The sequence below is a fragment of the Mus musculus genome, chromosome 17, assembly GCF_000001635.26.
Source record: "Mus musculus strain C57BL/6J chromosome 17, GRCm38.p6 C57BL/6J".
NCBI classification, from domain to species: domain Eukaryota; kingdom Metazoa; phylum Chordata; class Mammalia; order Rodentia; family Muridae; genus Mus; species Mus musculus.
In genome coordinates, this window is record NC_000083.6 from 5,724,049 (window position 1) to 5,737,513 (window position 13,465).

The 13,465-nt window shown below is 47.5% G+C and overlaps 1 protein-coding gene across 8 annotated transcripts in view; it reads left to right on the forward strand.

Moving 5' to 3' along the window:
• The window catches only part of Zdhhc14 (zinc finger, DHHC domain containing 14), a 261,330-nt gene that overhangs the window by 231,487 nt on the left and 16,378 nt on the right, over nt 1-13,465 (forward strand). For 6 of the 8 annotated variants that reach the window (XM_006523214.3, XM_006523215.3, NM_146073.3 and 3 more), the window contains 3 exons: nt 1,179-1,281; nt 2,777-2,886; nt 7,424-7,526. In XM_006523214.3, the coding sequence (XP_006523277.1) occupies nt 1,179-1,281; nt 2,777-2,886; nt 7,424-7,526 (316 nt within the window). Of the gene's footprint in view, nt 1-1,178; nt 1,282-2,776; nt 2,887-7,423; nt 7,527-8,962; nt 9,146-13,465 lie in introns of all 8 variants that reach the window. The other 2 variants (XM_006523216.4, XM_017317404.2) reach the window with 1 other exon arrangement.

Sequence of the window (13,465 nt, forward strand, 5' to 3'; positions counted from 1 at the left end):
TCACTGTCCTCTCCCAGCGTCTAAGCACGGTGTCTGTGCCAGGGTTTGGCTGTGGGGCTGGGCAGGGGTGTAGCCAGTCTTTTGCTACTTTGTGAATTCTTCTCTCTTCCACCCTTCTCCACAACACTAGTTAAGAGAGAAGAGGGGGATACAAAGTGAAGGAAAGAGTCCTGAATAAGGTCAGAGGTCAGAAAGCTGGAGATTGTTATTGTTAGACAACTTCCTGCTGATTAGGGGCATTGAGTTCCTTGGGGCAAATTTCATCTTTGCTCTCAGGATGTCTAATTTCTTCTTGTTTCTTCTTGGCACATGACTACTTAACAAACTTCTACCAACAACAACCAAGATCCCAACAACAATCCACTACTCTGTGCCCCAGAATTTGTATACCCTCTGAAAAGTCCCCAGAATTCCAAATGTCACACAATTGCAGAAACTATCTGCAGCTGACAAAATCACGCCCCTGCTAGAGAACGAGGCAAATCATAGTCAGCTGCTGCAGACAATCTAATGTAGCCCCATATCTCACACCTGGGATTAAAATAAAACCATGCTTTTATAATATTTCTGTGTTTTTCAAAGAAGCCAAAACCCCAAATTCCTCACAACACCAAGGTCTCTAGGAAGGAGCACCCAGCCTGATTCTACGCTCAGAGTCACCCTGCAGGTCATAGGCATAGTTCTCACTCACCTCATAAACTGAGATCAGACAGTCCACAGAGGTTACCCCATGGGAGGGGGAAGCTTGTGGTGAGACAGTCCTCAGCATTCAGAAGCTAAACTCAGAGCAATATTTAATATTTAATCCTTTCATCAAGAGTCTGAGGCACTGCTAGCTTCCAACCATCCTCGGTTGCGTTACAAGTCAGAGAAGGTGAAGGTCAAATGGATGGGAAACTGGTCCAGAGGGGAAACGGTCCATCTGAAGAAGTAAGTGATGCCGAGGGAGCCTAGCAGAACTGTGAATGTCGCTCTGCGCTGGGAAGGGAGGTGGCGGAATGTGTGAATGTGGCCCTGGGCTGAAGGAGGAAGGGGTCTGGTTAGAGAACAGGAAAGCATCAGAGAATAGATGAGCCTAGAACCTGCCTGTGGGGTTTCTGCCCTTCACCTGACATTCAGCCTCTCTGGAAGCCATGAGAAGCCCACGATCCTTCTGTTGGTCTCCTTGACTTACCCACTGTGCTAGAGGCTGTAATATGCTTCTTCTCTGTCTGGTCCATCATTGGCCTTTCAGGTTTCCACACGTACCTGATCAGCTCCAACCAGACCACAAACGAAGACGTAAGTTCCTGACTGTAACATGTGGGTATTTGCTTGAAGGGGGAAGAGGGACGGAGACATCAGGGGTCTCCTTCTCCCATACGACCCACTCCAGCTGTGAGACCCTTGGGGACAGAGAATGCAGTGGACAGCCGGGGTACTATATGCATGTACAGGGCATCCCTCCATCCTCCTGTATTTTGCCAAGATGTCAGAGCCATCCTAAGATGAGCCAAGTAACGCCCAATTCCGACTTTAAGGAGCCTCTTCAAATCCTCTTAAATAATTTTGGAGGCAGCTGACTTCTTGGAACCTTAACCTTCATCCTTAATAGCTCTGGCTTCTGGAGGAAATTACCCTAACGTAAGGTTGAACTTTGAGTCCAGGAGCATCTGCCTATGCATAATTCAGGTAGAAGGGGGAAAAAAAAACAGAAAACATAATGTTGGAAACGGTTTCCCAGCAAGTGTGGTTCTCACTTGGTCTTCATCCTGAGATGTTTTTTCTATGCATGTTAAATGTCTCAGATCAGATCCAGCTCCTGTAAACTAAAGCTAAGGAAAACAAATGGTGGTGAGAGAAATTAAAAAAAAAGAAAAACACAAAAAACTGCCAGAACAGCACATTCGCTTTGGTAACTGTGAATAGTGGAACCTGCAAAACAGACAATTTTAACAAGAGGCTGAATTCTCAGTCTAAATTGGCCATTAAGGGAGCCATGCTAATGGTGTTTCAGGTAGCGTTCGCTTAATTACAACTTAGGGTTTGATAGGAGCCCATGCTCTGGATTCACGAGGGCCTGAATTTGACTCCCCAACACCCATGTAAAATCTGGACATGGCTACACATGCCTGTAACCCCAGCATTGGTAGGGGAAGTGGGAGAGATGGGGCAGAGACAGGCAGAACCCGCGAGCTCACTGGCCAGCCAGTCTAGCCGAAGCCACAAGTTTAAGGGTCAATAAGAGACACTGTCTAGGGCAACAATGTTTCCAGAGAGCAGTAGAGGACACTGGGCATCTTTTTCTGGCTTCCATATACAAGGCACATACCCTTACATGGTCAAGTGTGTGCGCCCCAAACCTACTCCACACATCAGAAAACAAAACTTAGGCTGCATGACATGAACATGAAAAGGAGTCTTCATTTTCCATTAGAGGAATTTCCAGTGCCACGGTGTAATCTTAAATGAGGATTTTTTTTTTTTTTTTTTTTTTTTTTTTTTTTGTCCCCAGGGATTGTCATTCTCTCCCTAATCTAAAATCCTGTTTGAGGAAATTTCTAACTTTTCCTATAAATGCTTGTTTTCCTCAGAAAAGTGCCTCAGCTTCTCCCAGAACATACTGTTCGTAGAGCCATGGAAGCAGAGTGTGGCATGAGCTTAGCTGGTGTTCCCCTGCTGAGCTATATCCCAGTCTTTAGTTGTATCTTTCGAAGGCATCTCTGGGTTCAGTTAGCCCAAACTCTGGCGTTGGTCCTCCAGACATAATGTGTTATTGATGCTCTTTTTCTTTCAGATCAAAGGCTCTTGGTCCAATAAAAGAGGTAAAGAAAATTACAATCCCTACAGCTATGGAAACATCTTCACAAATTGCTGTGTCGCCCTATGTGGGCCCATCTCTCCCAGGTAAGAGGCAGAGAGTGATACGCTGGTCACAGATCTCAGGAGAGCAGATCCCTTGTCCGACTTAACACAGCTCACAAGTAGATGCCTGGCCCCCACCTGGTGGGGCTGACCACACCCACAGATGACCTCCCCCCCCAGGTCCACTCTCTTCTGTGTGACACTTAGACACACTCAATGGCATAGAAGCCTGGCTTCGTTTGGTGATGCTTCACTTCTTTTTGGTCTTGAGCTTAATTTGTGTCTGACAGGAAGGAAATTTTGTATATTTCAGAATAGAGAAACAGAAGCATGTGACCCTGTCCATTACTGACAGACACCGAACTCCTGGGATGAACTGGGATCTGTGATTAGCATAGTGAGGGAGCCATAGCTATGTGCAGGAAGCAACTAGAAACCATATCGGGATAGATGCTAAAGGCCGAGGCGCAGGCTGTGGTGGTTTCATAGTCCCAAGGGAGAGCCAGCGAAGGAGAGTAGGGAAGGCACTGAAGTTGGTATTACTCTTAGCAGTAACTGGCCTGCCCCGCGCCCCCTCCCTCCCTCTCTTTCTGTGGAGGGGAGATGTGCATGCAAGCATCTGTGTCAGCTTCCTAACTGCTTCCCATGTATCAGCTTTTAAGATGTTCATTTCATGCCTGTGAAGTAGATACCATTATTTTCTGTGTTACAGATAGGTAAACTGAGACACAGAATCTAAATATTATGTTCAGGATTACAGCTAGCAGTAGTCAGAAAGGAGGGGCCGGTTTGGTTCTGTTCAGAACGTGGCTGTGCCCTGGATCTCCCCTCTAGAAGTGAGAAGGTATCTCACTTAATTTGTTTATCTTTGCAGGAGCCCACAGCTGAAAGATTTTAAACTTTTCAAAGAGATCTCTAAATTTTTTTAAGAAATTCGATATTTCTAAAAGGCTGAAGTTTTAATATGTTTGAGTTTGTAAGGGCTGTGGGACTTTAAAAGCTACTTGGTTTGATCTCGCGATATTGATGTGGGAATTGATGGGAATGGAAAGGCTCAGACTGAAAGTGATGCGCTTATGCATCAGGCTGACAGGAAGGTAGTTGTACTGGAGAGCTTTATGTCAGCTTGACTGAAGCTGGAGTCACCAGAGAGGAAGGAGCCCCAACTGAAAAGAAAAATGGCCTCCGTGAGATCTGGGTATAGACAAGCCTGGCCAGATTTTTTGTTTTAATAGTGACTGGGGGAGGGCCCAGCCCATCCCTGGCTTGTGGTCCTGGATCCTGTAAGAAAGCAGGCTGAGCAAGCCCTGGGGAACAAGCCAGTAAGCAGTGCCTTTCCATGGCCTCTGCATCAGCTCCTGAATCCAGGTTCCTGCCCCTGCTTGATTTCCTGCCCTGACTTCCTTCAATGGTGAACAGCGATGTGGAAGCAGAAGCCAAATAAACCCTCTCCTTCCCCAGTTTCTTTGGTCATGGTGCTGTGTTACACAAATAGGAACTGCAACTAAGACCATGTTTTGGCTGGATTGGGGCCATTGTCTTTAAGATTCAAGTCCTTTGGAAGGAACACTTCTCCAGAGTGGCCCTCCACTAATTGAACTGTTGACTGGGGTAAGTCGTGAGTCTTGAATTAGACAGCTCCAGTCTAGAAACAGCCCAGGGGTCCACAGAGGGGAAAGGGACCATGCATAGGATGAGCATAGAGAAGGCAAGGGATGCTCTAGATTGGTGACAGGGACTGCAGCTCTATGTGGGTCATTTAAATGGGGAGTCCCTGTTACAGACTAGCTACAGTTTCTGAAGTTGGCACACTGAACTGTATTTCATTTTACTTATGGAGACCCAGGATGCTGGCTGGAATGACCTCTGTCCCCTTACACTCCCATCTCACTGCGTGTAACAGACTCTCAGGAGTCCACAGGGAAAGGCCTGGGCTCCTTTGTCTGTGTTAATGATCCCCAGGCTTGTCCCCATGCTGATGAGGAGATGTTCATCTCTGCTCTTCTTCCTGGCTTTTCTTGCCTTTCCTTCCCTCTGCTCTTCCCTCCTGTCACAGGGCCTTCTTATCCCTCCAGCCTGTTAAGCAGCGCTGTCCACTTCAGACTTCAGACTTGGCTTGAGTCACCTCTCAGGTGTTATGAAATGGGCTGCACTGTCTTGTTAGGGTTTCCATTGCTGTGAAGAGACATCATGACCAAGGCAACTCTTGCAGAGGACATTGTTAGCATGGCAGCATCCAGGCAGGCATGGTGCTGGAGGAGCTGAGAATTCTACACTGGGAGGAGCTTGAGCATAGGAGACCACAAAGCCCACAGTGACACACTTCTTCCAACAAGGTCACACCTCCTAATAGTGCCTCTCCCCACAGGACAAGCATTCAAACACATGAGTCTATGAGGGCTAAACCTAGCCAACCCAGCACACACAATGTGTTAGTAAGGAAATGTGTCTCTGTGTCCTGGTGAGCACAAAAGCACACATCCTGGTCCCCTTGCGCTGTCAACATCAGTGTAGAGGAGAATGTGAGAGGGTGAGGGCAGGAGTTGGTGCAGGGTGTCATACAGGGCCAGATCCATGGCTTAAACCTGGAGCAAGGAATTCATTTGGACACTACTGAGCGATTGGTGTGGGGTATGCAAGAGAAAGGTACCATCTTGTATGCCACATGGCCAGGGACAGATGGTACACAGTGACATTTTGATCTCATCTAGAGAATGAGTAGGAGTTAGGAAGGAATTCAGAAAGGACAGCATGGGGCTGGAGTGATGGCTCAGCAGTTAACAGCATTGACTGCTCTTCCCGAGTTCAATTCCCAGCAACCACGTAGTGGCTCACAGCCATCTGTAATGGGATCTGATGCCCTCTTCTGGCGTGCATGAAGACAGCTACAGTGTACTCCTGAAATAAATAAACAACTCTTAAAAAAAAAAAAAAAAGACAGCATGCACAAGAGCTAGGATGAAGGGGTAGGAAAGCTGATCAAGGGAAACCAAAAGAGCACATGTGCAGTGGGGGGCTGAACAAGAGCAAGTCTGAGGAAGTGAGAAGGGTATGAGGGGGGCTGTCTTAGTTATGGTTTCTATTGCTGCAACAAAACACCATGACCAAAAGCAACGTAGAGATGAAAGGGTTTCAATTTACAGCTTGTAGCCTGTTTTCCAATGTTCATCTAAGAATCTCCTATTGCAACTTCCCAGTACAGGCAAAGCTGCTGTGTAAGAGGTCAGACATACCTGTTACTGCAGACCTAAGCTATAGCCATGCACCCTGTTCAGGCCTTGGGGCTCCCTTCGGGGACTCTCTGAAGCTAATTCCTCTTCTCCTACCTCTATAGTACTTCCTGGGGTGTTCCAACAAAGTGCCATCATGGGGAGGGCTTAAAGTAACATAGCTCCCAGTCTGAGATTAGAAGTCTGAAACGAAGGCACCAGCAATACAGCCATGCTCTCTCTTACATAGGAAGCTCTTGCTTGCTCTTCCCAGCCCCTGGGGGTAGCACTGTGGTCACAGTGTGCTAAGACCACCTCAATCCATTAGGTGCTCATCTTCTCATGCTTGCGTTCACAAAGTAGCCATAGGTCACAGATAGGGTCCCATCTCCAGGTTGTGGGACTGGCACAATCCAGCCCATCATGTTCCCCCTTCAGCGAGCAGGGGAGTGGGAGAGAATGTGGCCCGGGTGAGGATGGTCAGAGAGGAAAGAGTGTGTGCAGGTGTAGCTTGCTCTGGTCTCCCATAAGGCACTAGCATGGTGCGGCCACTCACAATGTATATCTGAATTAATATGATAAGATGGCACAGGCTTGTCATGAAATGACATTAGCTTGAAGCTGGAGAGGGAAGTTGGGAACAATTGTGACAGTGGGGGGTGACTAAGAGGAAGCTGCTGCGGTCTGTACCAGGTGACATCTAGACTAAAAAAGGGAACAACCAATGCCACAAGCCTCTTTTAAAGTAGAAGTGACAGTGAGGCTAGAGCTCCCCATTAGAGCACTTGTCTAATATGCACAAGTTTGAATCACGGTACCCTAAAGGAAGAAGTGATAGAATTTGGTAACTGGTGTCATGTGGAGGATACATATGGAACAGCCCAAGATGCCATAATGGATCTAGCACAGAAAGAACTTGTTTTAATCTCTTTCTGCTACTGTAATAACACATCCTAACAAAGACAACCTACTGGGGGGAGGGTTTATTCTGGCTCACAGTTCATGTAACTTCACAACAGGGACTGCCAGACAGGAGGTGCTTGATACAACTAGTCACATTGTATCTGCAAGAAACAGAACAATGGATGCTTATGCTCAGTTCTCGGTCTCCTTTTTATACAATCCAGGATCCTAGCCTAGGGAGTGGTACCACCCACAGTGGGAGGATTGCCCCACCTTAGTTAACCTAATCAAGATAATCTCCCACAGATGTGTGGAGGGTCTCATCTCCCAGGTCATTCTAGAACCCATCAAATTGACAGCTGAGGATAACCATCGAAGAGGAACCCCAGACCTAGATGTATAAATTATGTTGCTGTCATATTTGAGATTTTTCTCACTCTCTCCTTCCTCTGATTGTTCTCCTGCAGCCTAATTGACAGAAGAGGCTATGTCCAGCCCGACACACCACAGCCAGCAGCACCATCAAATGGGATCACTATGTATGGGGCCACACAGTCGCAGAGTGACATGGTAGGTACTGCCTGCATCAGGGCCGCTATTCCCTGTGATGCCTTCTCTTCTTCTGATATGCCCTCTAACCCAATAATATATGCCTGGGAATTGCTTTAGTAGAAGGCACATCTGGATCATCCATGTGACTGACATGCTAACATGGGGAAGGAAAATGACCAATTTGGACAGTATTCATGGAGGGACCATGTCATCTAATCTGGCTGGCTTGTTACTTAACACACACACACACACACACACACACACACACACACACACACACACACCATCTCTTTGTTTCAATAGCATATGTCAAACGTATGTCCACAAAGTCAGGGAACAGTTAAAGACTAGGATCTACCTTCCCACCAGGGCTGGACTTGTTTGATAGTCTCCATATCCTTGCTGTCCCTTGCTCAGTGTGTGCTGCTACCATAATAACGTGCCCTGCTACTAAAGGTGGGCAGTGGACATCACCACACTTCTCCATACTTCCACCCTGAGTCTTAGACCAGCCTGTAGCCCCTCTATACAATCCTCAGGCCAAGGGCTACTTTATTTACAGTGTAAACCAAACTGCCTGCACACTGGAGCATGCAAGCAGTGTGCACATACCTCTGTCCAACAGGAGGTGGGGGAAGGCAGGAAGCATCTTTCCGTGGACACCTACAACCACAGCACGTTGACCCTGACTCCCAGCACCTGAACTTTCTGAGGTGTTTAGAAGGCAGTTGCCTCTCTGTTTGCCTAAAGACATGAACTTCAAGTCCCTACCCACTCTGCTGTTCGCCATTTGTACAGCTGAGTCTCCTACATGGAGTTTTCCTGTCACCCAGAGGAGCTGGCTTGGGGCTGGACTTGGGGAAATCTTGCTGATAAACATAGAGAGCTGTAAAGTCAGCAACCAACCGTCTCTAAGACCTGCAGCCGGGAAACCCTCCCGACTCCCTGCTCACCCATGGCGCCAGCCTCCTGCAGGAAGATGCTAGCTGTGGGGTCTTAGTTGTGTTGCTTCGCTAGCTAATAGGTCTCCTTTGAAAGCAATATGGATGTAACCCAGTCTTTCCACTCTTCTCCATGAGCATCCCGCATACCCACACAAGAAACCCTGAAAACCGGATTTCCTCAGAGGGAAGCAAGAACAGAGAAAGTAGGCTATGTGCTCAGCAAAGGGAAGATACTGAGTTTATTAGGCAACAGACGTCCAAAGCATTTAACAGTCTCATTTAATCCTAAACCCACAGTGGAACATTATCACTCAATTTTATTTTAACCGTAAGGGGGATATACCAGAATTTCTACCAGTGTCTGTTGATTGTTTCTCTGACTGGTACACATGCTGATATACATGCATTCTCCCACTCACTCAACCAGCACCGTCCCTGAGGTTCTTGCTATGTGCTAAGGGCTAGACTCAAAAGATAGAAGGGCTATGATGCTCTTTCTCTCACACTCAGTGTCAGCAAGCAGCACAACGTGGAAGCAAGCCTGTGATGACAACATTAGGGACCTTCACCGGACATCAGTGTCCAAGCAACATCAATGGTCTCGGCTTAGACTCTGCAAGGCTCCCAAGCACCAACCTCAGAATGCTCTGCACGGTCTCTAGATTTAGAACCTAAGCAGAAGCCACCTTAAAGGTGCTGTAAGCCACTCTGGAATCTATAATGGACATGAGTCGGTTGCTTTTATGGTGCATTGGCCAAACAACGTAAGGGAAGAGAGATTTACTGAGGCTCATGGTGATGGCTCTGCTGACAGCTGCTCAGCCCCCTGTGCTTGGGCAGCACATGATGGTGGCAGAGGTGTGTGGTGGGATGTAGTGCTGTCAGGAGCATCTGTAAGTGTGTAGCACGTGTCTTCACTTCCTGGAGAACAGAAAGCAGAGAGTGGGGGTGGGGTGATGAATGACGACAGGTAGGAAAAAGATACCCTCTTTGCACGAACACCCAAGTGGCATGCGTTAGGCTCCCAACAGTCCCAGTACCTCCCTCTACTGGCCATGGACCAGTTGCACACCATGAGCCTTTGAGGGGCACAGAACCCTGCTTTGCCAAATCCCTGAGCCAAAGCACCTCTGACTGTCATAGGAACTATACAGAGGCATCTCTTCCACATGGGGGCGCTGTAGAGTCAGCCAGCAGCGGGCTTCCACTGTAGAACCTTTAGGTAGATCCAGAGAAGAACATCGAGGCCTTTAGATGCCTTGAAGAGGAACAAGGGTGGTGAGGGGAGAGAGAGCTAACTGCAGAGACCAGAGCACCATCATCTACCATATACCTGAGCTTGAGGAATTGCATAGCCCTTTCCTGCCCCAAGTTTTCATCCATAAGGTGGGAACAGTAATGTGTCATCTGGTAGGGCCTCTCTGAAGATGAAGTGGGATAGTGGACAGCATTCAAATCTTGCCTGACACAAGACAAGTACCATGGAAGAATCCACTCATACCATTTTCTCCCCGAAGTTCATGAATGGAAAGATCTGGCACACTGTAGCCTTTAGAGCATCTGCACAAGAGAGGGCGGGACTGTGTGTGTAAGCGCTGGGTTCCTACCAGTCAGCCCCGTGACCGTTAGCAGCTCACACTGCCTCGCTAGTCCTCAGTGCCCCTCTTTTGCTTACAAAAGAGGGTCTGGGGCTTCCTTATCTAAAGTCTCTTACAGCTCTGAGCAGCTGAGTCGATCCTTGAACGTCACAGTCCCAACACATAGGATAAGCCCACAGAAGAGGGCGAGCCACGACCCTGAGATCTCTTCTCCAGCCCATCACACCCCACAGTCTCCAAACTGAGCATGTCTATCCTTTCCAGAGGATGGGGCATTCTGAAGTCTGGTCTGTATGCCCCCTTCCCCCCAGAGTCACACTGTACAGCTCTCTCCCCACTTGCCTTGTGTTCCTTACATTTCTGGGGTAAGTCTCACTCGGTCACGTATGCAATTCTTTTTATGCTGCTGGACTTTACTTTGCTGGGATTCTGCCGAAGCAGTTTTGTCTCTATTCATAAGAGCTTTTGGTCAGTAGCTTTCTTTCTCTGTGAACTCATTCAGTGTTGGTATCAGGGTGACACTGGCCCTCTATTATGAGTTCAGAGTTGCATTCTCTAGTCTTTTGCTGAATAAGTTGTGAAAATGGATGCCATCTTTTCTTCAAAGATGTGGGAGAACTCACTGGTGAGGCCTCTAGCCTTGAGTTTTCCTTCACAGACAGATATTTGCTCTGTGCTGATGAGTCTGTTCCAAGTTTCTGTTTCTTGGCCAGTGTCAGCCATGGGTGTCTTTGCCTTTGTAGCAATGTGTGCGTCTCATCTGTTCCCGTTGACCCATCTGTCTTACATCAGTACTGGTCTATTCTGGAAATGGATGAAAGATGAGATAACTGGAGGACTGGAACTGTTAAAGCAAATAAAAAGTTACAATGATTTATAAATATGGAAGGAAAGAGATGTAGGTAGAGACTTCAGTGCAATTAAAAGGCACATGGTGCAGGGCTGGCCAGATGGCTCAGTGGGTAGAGCTGCTTTCCATTCAATTACAACCCTGATGACTTGAATTTGATTCCCAGAACACACATGGAGCTACAAAGAGAAAACCAATCCTGCTGAGTTTTCCCCTAACCTCTACATATATTCTGTGGCATAAACACACCCACACATAATAATGAGTAAGATAATAAACTTGAAATAATTTTTAATGCACATGGAATAATCCCTGAGAGACAAGTTGGGATTTTTTTTTTGAGGCAGGGTTTCTCTGTGTAGCCCTGGCTGGAACTCACTCTGTAGACCAGGCTGGCCTTGAACTCAGAAATCCGCCTGCCTCTGCCTCCCAAGTGCTGGGATTAAAGGCGTGTGCCACCACTGCCTGGCAAGTTGGGATCTTTTTAAAGGGTGGTCTTTGTTTTAATCTGTGTGTGTGTGTGTGTGTGTGTGTGTGTGTGAGAGAGAGAGAGAGACAGAGACAGAGAGACAGAGAGACAGAGAGAGACAGAGAGAGACAGAGATAAAGACAGAGAGAGTGAGTTTATGCGTGTTCACATATGTGAGTACAGGTGTCCACATACCACAGCACACATGTAGACATCGGAAGACAACCTCAGTTCTCCTTCACTTCCACCTTGTTGGGACTGTGCCTCTCACTGTTCCTAGGTGCGTCTGCAAGGCCAGCTGGCGCATGATCTCCTGGTGATTATCCTAACTCTGACACCCAGCTTGCTCCTACAATTGAATGTCAGATGTGCGCCACCGTATCTGGCTTTTGTGGGCTCTGAGGATCCAGCTTAGATCTCACACTTGGGTGGAAAGAGCTTTACCCACTCGACTATTTTCCCAGCCCTGATTTTGGTATTTATTTACTTATTTTATAAAATACACATGACTTTCCTCTCTGAGAGGGCTGGAGCCTCCAGCCAAGGGACTCCACCAGGGGTCCTGCATCTTCTACAGTTTGGTTTGCCTTCTTTCTCTTTGAATAGCATTAGAGGCAAATGTATATGCCCAGAAGTGTCCTGGAGATGCTAAGGTATGGTGAAATTAGCTATGGTATCTTTGGGGCTATTACAACACTCCTTTCATTAGACTTTCTTAGAATGCCTATAATTGACATCTTAACTACAGCTATCACACACACACACATGCATGCATGCTCTCTCTCTCTCTCTTTCTCTCTCTCTCACTCTCTCTCTCCCTCACACACACACACGCACGTGCACTCGCGCACGCACACTACAGCCCAACAGAGCCAGCGGGGCATAGCCAGCAGACATGAATAGCTCCCAAGCTGTCTGGTGTCCAGTGCAGCCCGAGAGAGCAGGCCTCTCCTTTGCTCCATCACTGAGAGCAGCTGGCCCAGGGGCTTGCCATGGCTTCCCTTTGTGTGTATTTACTTTGTATGGTTAGCACTCACAATCGATTGTGAAAATCTTGCATCCTAACCCTCCATGTGAAACAAACATACAAATCTTATCATGTGGAGTTAGTCAGTGTCATAAAGTGAAGTTTCAGCCGTTTTGAAGCAAAGCCAAGTTTATTTGGTACACACCCACACTGTATTAAGTGGTGCTACCTGAGACCCCCCCCCCTTAGTATTTGTAAGGACCATCTCGTTCCATGCGCATTACAACTTAGAAGGTATCCCCACTTGTGATTTGAATGAGAGTATTCCCCATAGGACCGTGCATTTGAACACTTGGCCCCCAATTGGTGGACTTTTGGACAATTGGTGTTTAGGGAGGACTAGGGGGAGTAGCCTTGCTGGAGTATGCCATCTGGGATGGGCTTAGGAACTTCAGAAAGTTCTCTCCCCCTCCCCCTATACTTTCGCCTCCCTCTATACTTCCCCTCTCCCTCCCCTTCCCTTTCTCCTTCTCCTTCTCCCTCCCCCTCCCCCTCCTGCTCTAGTCACCATGCCCACCTACTGCCTCTGTCCCTATCATTATGAACCCTAGGCCAACATAGATCCTTCTTTCTATAAATTACTTTGGCCATGGTGTTTTATCACAACAATACAAAGGTAACTAAGGTACCATTTTATAGAGGACTAAACTGAGGTTTCAAATCTTGGATAACTTGCTTGTACGTATTACTTTCTGACCCTGTGGCCAAAACAGTTGACAGAAGTCACTTCAGGGAGGAATTGTTTCTTTTGCTCCTGGTGTCAGAGGGTTCATTCTGTCCTGGTGGGAAAGGTGTGTGGGACAGGAAGCTCGTACCCTGGGGAATGTTCCCCCTCGGCTGGCTTTCTCTTTCTCTCTTCTGTCCCAACTAGACCTCCCCACAACCCCAAGACTGTGTTTGGTGCTTTCCGGGTAGGTCATTCATTCTCTCTCTCTCTCTCTTTCTCTCTCTCTCTCTCTCTCCCTCTCTCTCTCTCTCTCTCCCTCTCTCTTTCTCCATGAATGTTCTGGAAACCTTCACAGACATACCAGTCTCATGGGTGCTTCTACATCCAGTCAAGTTGACAGTC